Source organism: Salvelinus alpinus, chromosome 3, assembly GCF_045679555.1.
Source record: "Salvelinus alpinus chromosome 3, SLU_Salpinus.1, whole genome shotgun sequence".
NCBI lineage: Eukaryota > Metazoa > Chordata > Actinopteri > Salmoniformes > Salmonidae > Salvelinus > Salvelinus alpinus.
This window is the reverse complement of record NC_092088.1, coordinates 93,849,064-93,855,516: the sequence shown is the minus strand read 5'-3', so window position 1 is coordinate 93,855,516 and position 6,453 is coordinate 93,849,064. Positions and strand designations below refer to the sequence as shown.

The 6,453-nt window shown below is 40.6% G+C and overlaps 1 protein-coding gene across 1 annotated transcript in view; it reads left to right on the top strand.

Annotated features, from left to right (window-relative positions):
• Nucleotides 1-455: 455 nt before the first annotated feature.
• The window catches only part of LOC139571550 (albumin 2), a 22,904-nt gene continuing 16,906 nt past the window's right edge, over nt 456-6,453 (top strand). Inside the window, exon 1 of the mRNA XM_071394535.1 lies at nt 456-667. Coding sequence (XP_071250636.1) covers nt 549-667 — 119 coding nt within the window. The 5' untranslated portion in view covers nt 456-548. The remainder of the gene's footprint in view (nt 668-6,453) is intronic.

Below are 6,453 nucleotides of genomic sequence, written 5' to 3'. Positions count from 1 at the left end.
GACAGTGGACTTTGTCTTTCAGACCTTTGTGTTCCTGGCCGCTCACCCCCCAAATCACGCCACACACATTCTGTACATTCACCTGGGTGACTGGCTTTTCTTCCATAGAAAAGGGAATCTGAACAGCAGTGTTGATTTACTGACAGATCACTGTGTGCAAAGACCAGTTGTGAAACAAAGTCCCAGGGTCCAAATGAAAGAGAGAATAGAGAGAGAGGCAGAGCGAGAGAGAGAGCGAGAGAGAGAGAGAGAGAGAGAGAGAGAGAGAGAGAGAGAGAGAGAGAGAGAGAGAGAGAGAGAGAGAGAGAGAGAGAGAGAGAGAGAGAGAGAGAGAGAGAGAGAGAGAGAGAGAGAGAGAGAGAGAGAGAGAGAGAGAGAGAGAGAGAGAGAGAGAGAGAGAGAGAGGTCAGCTAATGATTGACAGATTCCACAATAGTATAAAGGAGCCCTGCATTTCTCCATTCCTTGACTCAATCGCTAGATCCCGTCCTCCGTCCATCCCTCCTTCTCTCCATCCATCCCTCCGTCCGTGCGCCTGTCCTTTCATCATGCAGTGGTTGTCTGTCTGCAGCCTGTTGGTGCTGTTGAGTGTGTCAGCCCGGTCTCAGGCTCAGAACCAGATCTGTACCATCTTCACTGAGGCCAAGGAAGATGGATTCAAATCTTTGTGAGTAGTGCAGCCTCACATTGCAGTAGTAGATATGCCTCTTATTGCAGTAGTAGATATGCCTCTTATTGCAGTAGTAGATATGCCTTATGTTGCAGTAGTAGATATGCCTCATATTGCAGTAGTAGATATGCCTCATATTGCAGTAGTAGATATGCCTCATATTGCAGTAGTAGATATGGCTCATGTTGCAGTAGTAGATATGCCTCATATTGCAGTAGTAGATATGCCTCATATTGCAGTAGTAGATATGCCTCATATTGCAGTAGTAGATATGCCTCATATTGCAGTAGTAGATATGCCTCATGTTGCAGTAGTAGATATGCCTCATACTGCAATAGTAGATATGCCTCATATTGCAGTAGTAGATATGCCTCATATTGCAGTAGTAGATATGCCTCATGTTGCAGTAGTAGATATGCCTCATGTTGCAGTAGTAGATATGCCTCATACTGCAATAGTAGATATGCCTCATATTGCAGTAGTAGATATGCCTCATATTGCAGTAGTAGACATGCCTCATGTTGCAGTAGTAGATATGCCTCATATTGCAGTAGTAGATATGCCTCATATTGCAGTAGTAGATATGCCTCATACTACAGTAGTAGATATGCCTTATATTGCAGTAGTAGATATGCCTCATATTGCAGTAGTAGATATGCCTCATGTTGCAGTAGTAGATATGCCTCATGTTGCAGTAGTAGCCATGCCTTATATTGCAGTAGTAGATATGCCTTATATTGCAGTAGTAGATATGAGGCATATTGCAGTAGTAGATATGAGGCATATTGCAGTAGTAGATATGCCTCATGTTGCAGTAGTAGATATGCCTCATATTGCAGTAGTAGATTTGCCTCATATGGCAGTAGTAGATATGCCTCATATTGCAGTAGTAGATATGAGGCATATTGCAGTAGTAGATATGAGGCATATTGCAGTAGTAGGTATGCCTTATGTTGCAGTAGTAGATATGCCTCATACTGCAGTAGTAGATATGCCTCATACTGCAGTAGTAGATATGCCTCATATTGCAGTAGTAGATATGCCTCATATTGCAGTAGTAGAAATACCTCATATTGATGTAGTAGGATGCCTCATATTGCAGTAGTAGATATGCCTCATATTGCAGTAGTAGATATGAGGCATATTGCAGTAGTGCAGTATATACAATTGAAGTCAGAAGTTTACATACACTTAGGTTGGAGTCATTAAAACTCTTTTTTCAACCACTCCACACATTTCTTGTTAAAAAACTATAGTTTTGGCAAGTCGGTTGGGACATCTACTTTGTGCGTGACAGAAGTCGTTTTTCCAACAATTGTTTACAGACAGATTATTTCACTTATAACTCACTGTATCACAATTCCAGTGGGTCAGAAGTTTACATACACTAAATTGACTGTGCCTTTGAACAGCTTGGGAAATTACAGAAAATTATGTCATGGCTTTAGAAGCTTCTGATAGGCTTATTGACATCATTTGAGTCAATTGGAGGTGTACCTGTGGATGTATTTAAAGGCCTACCTTCAAACTCATTGCCTCTTTGCTTGACATCATGGGAAAATCAAAAGAAATCGGAAGTTTACATACACCTTAGCCAAGTACATTTAAACTCAGTTTTTCACAATTCCTGACATTTAATCCTTGTAAAAATCCCCTGTCTTAGGTCAGTTAGGATCACCACTTTATTTTAAGAACGTAAGATGTCAGAATAACAGTAGAGAGAATGATTTATTTCAGCTTTTATTTCTTTCATCACATTCCCAGTGGGTAAGAAGTTTACATACACTCAAATAGTATTTGGTAGCATTGCCTTTAAATTGTTTAACTTGGGTCAAACGTTTCAGGTAGCCTTCCACAAGCTTCTCACAATAAGTTGGGTGAATTTTGACCCATTCCTCCTGACAGAGCTGGTGTAACTGAGTCAGGTTTGTAGGCCTCCTTGCTCGCACACGCTTTTTCAGTTCTGCCCACACATTTTCTATATGATTGAGGTCAGGGCTTTGTGATGGCCACTCCAATACCTTGACTTTGTTGTCCTTAAGCCATTTTGCCACAACTTTGGAAATATGCTTGGGGTCATTGTCCATTTGGAAGACCCATTTACGACCAAGCTTTAACTTCTGACTGATGTCTTGAGATGTTGCTTCAATATATCCACATCATTTTCCTACCTTATGATGCATCTATTTTGTGAAGTGCACCAGTCCCACAACATGCAGCAAAGCACCCCCACAACATGATGCTGCCACCCCGTGCTTCACAGTTGGGATGGTGTTCTTCGGCTTGCAAGCCCCCCCCCCTTTTTCCTCCAAACATAACGATGGTCATTATGGTCAAACAGTTCTATTTTTGTTTCATCAGACCTGAGAACATTTCTCCAAAAAGTACAATCTTTGTCCCCATGTGCAGTTGCAAACCGTAGTCTTGCTTTTTTATGGCGGTTTTTGAGCAGTGGCTTCTTCCTTGCTGAGCGGCCTTTCAGGTTACAGTGGGGAGAACAAGTATTTGATACACTGCCGATTTTGCAGGTTTTCCTACTTACAAAGCATGTAGAGGTCTGTCATTTTTATCATAGGTACACTTCAACTGTGAGAGACGGAATCTAAAACAAAAATCCAGAAAATCACATTGTATGATTTTTAAGTAATTAATTTGCATTTTATTGCATGACATAAGTATTTGATCACCTACCAACCAGTAAGAATTCCGGCTCTCACAGACCTGTTAGTTTTTCTTTAAGAAGCCCTCCTGTTCTCCACTCATTACCTGTATTAACTGCACCTGTTTGAGCTCGTTACCTGTATAAAAGACACCTGTCCACACACTCAATCAAACAGACTCCAACCTCTCCACAATGGCCAAGACCAGAGAGCTGTGTAAGGACATCAGGGATAAATTGTAGACCTGTACAAGGCTGGGATGGGCTACAGGACAATAGCCAAGCAGCTTGGTGAGAAGGCAACAACTGTTGGCACAATTATTAGAAAATGGAAGAAGTTCAAGATGACGGTCAATCACCCTCGGTCTGGGGCTCCATGCAAGATCTCACCTCGTGGGGCATCAATGATCATGAGGAATGTGAGGGATCAGCCCAGAACTACACGGCAGGACCTGGTCAATGACCTGAAGAGAGCTGGGACCACAGTCTCAAAGAAAACCATTAGTAACACACTACGCCGTCATGGATTAAAATCCTGCAGCGCACGCAAGGTCCCCCTGCTCAAGCCAGCGCATGTCCAGGCCCGTCTGAAGTTTGCCAATGACCATCTGGATGATCCAGAGGAGGAATGGGAGAAGGTCATGTGGTCTGATGAGACAAAAATAGAGCTTTTTGCTCTAAACTCCACTCGCCGTGTTTGGAGGAATAGAAGGATGAGTACAACCCCAAGAACACCATCCCAACCGTGAAGCATGGAGGTGGAAACATCATTCTTTGGGGATGCTTTTCTGCAAAGGGGACAGGACGACTGCACCGTATTGAAGGGAGGATGGATGGGGCCATGTATCGCGAGATCTTGACCAACAACCTCCTTCCCTCAGTAAGAGCATTGAAGATGGGTCGTGGCTGGGTCTTCCAGCATGACAACGACCCGAAACACACAGCCAGGGCAACTAAGGAGTGGCTCCGTAAGAAGCATCTCAAGGTCCTGGAGTGGCCTAGCCAGTCTCCAGACCTGAACCCAATAGAAAATCTTTGGAGGGAGCCGAAAGTCCGTATTGCCCAGCGACAGCCCCGAAACCTGAAGGATCTGGAGAAGGTCTGTATGGAGGAGTGGGCCAAAATCCCTGCTGCAGTGTGTGCAAACCTGGTCAAGAACTACAGGAAACGTATGATCTCTGTAATTGCAAACTAAGGTTTCTGTACCAAATATTCAGTTCTGCTTTTCTGATGTATCAAATACTTATGTCATGCAATAAAATGCAAATTAATTAATTAAAAATCATACAATGTGATTTTCTGGATTTTTGTTTTAGATTCCTTCTCTCACAGTTGAAGTGTACGTATGATAAAAATTACAGACCTCTACATGCTTTGTAAGTAGGAAAACCTGCAAAATTGTCAGTGTATCAAATACTTGTTCTCCCCACTGTATGTCGATATAGGACTCGTTTTACTGGAGTGGTTGAAAAACAAGATAGAATGACTCCAACCTAAGTGTATGTAAACTTCCAACTTCAACTGTATGTATACAACCCTTCAGAAAGTATTCATACCCATTGACTTAGTCCACATTTTGTTGTGTTACATTCTGAATTCAACATGTATTAAATTGATCTACACACAAGAGGGACTGATCCATTACTATCATGGTCAGGTCTTTATATTGCCGTCCGGGCTCCTGCTTCAGTAGGAGAGCAATCAGTCCCTCTTTGTGTGTGTCCGACAGTTTGACATTTATTTATAAGTAATTAAAACATGATATTAATGGATCTTTCAGTAGTTCATAAACATTTTGGAATACCATCGAGACCAGGGTTTTTTCCCCATTTGAAATGAATCAATATAAATGGCAAACTGTCAGACATACAAAAAGAAGGGACTGATCTCTCTGCTACTGAAGCAGGAGCCAGGGGGGGGGCAATATAAAGAACCAGTTTCTTGAAAATAAATTGAAGCCCCTCACCCTTCAATGTTGTGATTTAAAAAATATTGGCAAAATGTATTTCTCATAGAATAAAAAAGGTCCTTCCGGACATTATTCATCACGATCAGACGGGATTCTTAAAAGTAAGATATATTGGATACAACATTAGACAACTACTAGAAATAATGGAAAACTAAGTATAACATTTATGGCAGATTTTGAGAAAACATTTCATACAGTACATCTATAATCTGTTTATAAGTGCCTGGATTTTTTCAACTTTATAGAATATCTCATAAGGTGGGTAGAAGTCATGTACAATAATATGTCAAATAATAAATCATAGTTACTTCTCTGAGAATTTTGAATTGTCAAGAGGTGGAAAACAAGGTTGTCCTCTGTCACCATACCTATTTATTAAGGCCATTGAATTGCTTTAAAAAAGGGATTAGAGACAAAATTATGAATGTACGCTGATGATTCTCTTTGAGTCCTCAATCTTCAACCTTGAAGGGCCACATTGAAGACCTGGATAATTTAACCAGTTTCTCTAGACTTAAACCCAACTATGATAAGAGATAATATGATAATACTATATTAACGATTGGGGTCTCTAAAAGATGCAAACTTTAAATCCCTATTAAATGGGCGCATGGTGAAGTCGATGTGCTTGGTGTACATATCCTGGAAAAGTTGAGTGATCTTCGCAACTATTCACTTTGATCAAAAACAGCTAAATATATAGAATCTTAAAACCGTGGAGAGGGAAAACACACATCCATTTAAGGGAAGATTAACCTGATAAATTCTATAGTCATATCGCAGTTTACATATTTATTAATGAATTTACCGACTCCAATCTCCCTTTATTTGGAATGGCAAACCAGATAAAATTAAATGAGCATATTTACATAATGAACATGAGTTTGGAGGGTTAAAACTATTAAATATTAAGGCATTAACCTCTCTCTTAAAGCCTCCATTGTACCCCAAAAAATGCTAAATCCAAATTGTTTTCTAGCAAGCTACTGAGAGAGGACCATCCTATGTTTAAGCTCTTTGCCTTTTTGCTGATTAAAACCTTAGCTGTAAGTAGCAGTAGAAGTATTGTTGTCCGGATGGTAGGGTAGGGAGAAAAAGTATGACAAGTTTTTATTTATTTAACTCGGCAAGTCAGTTAAGAACAAATTCTCATTT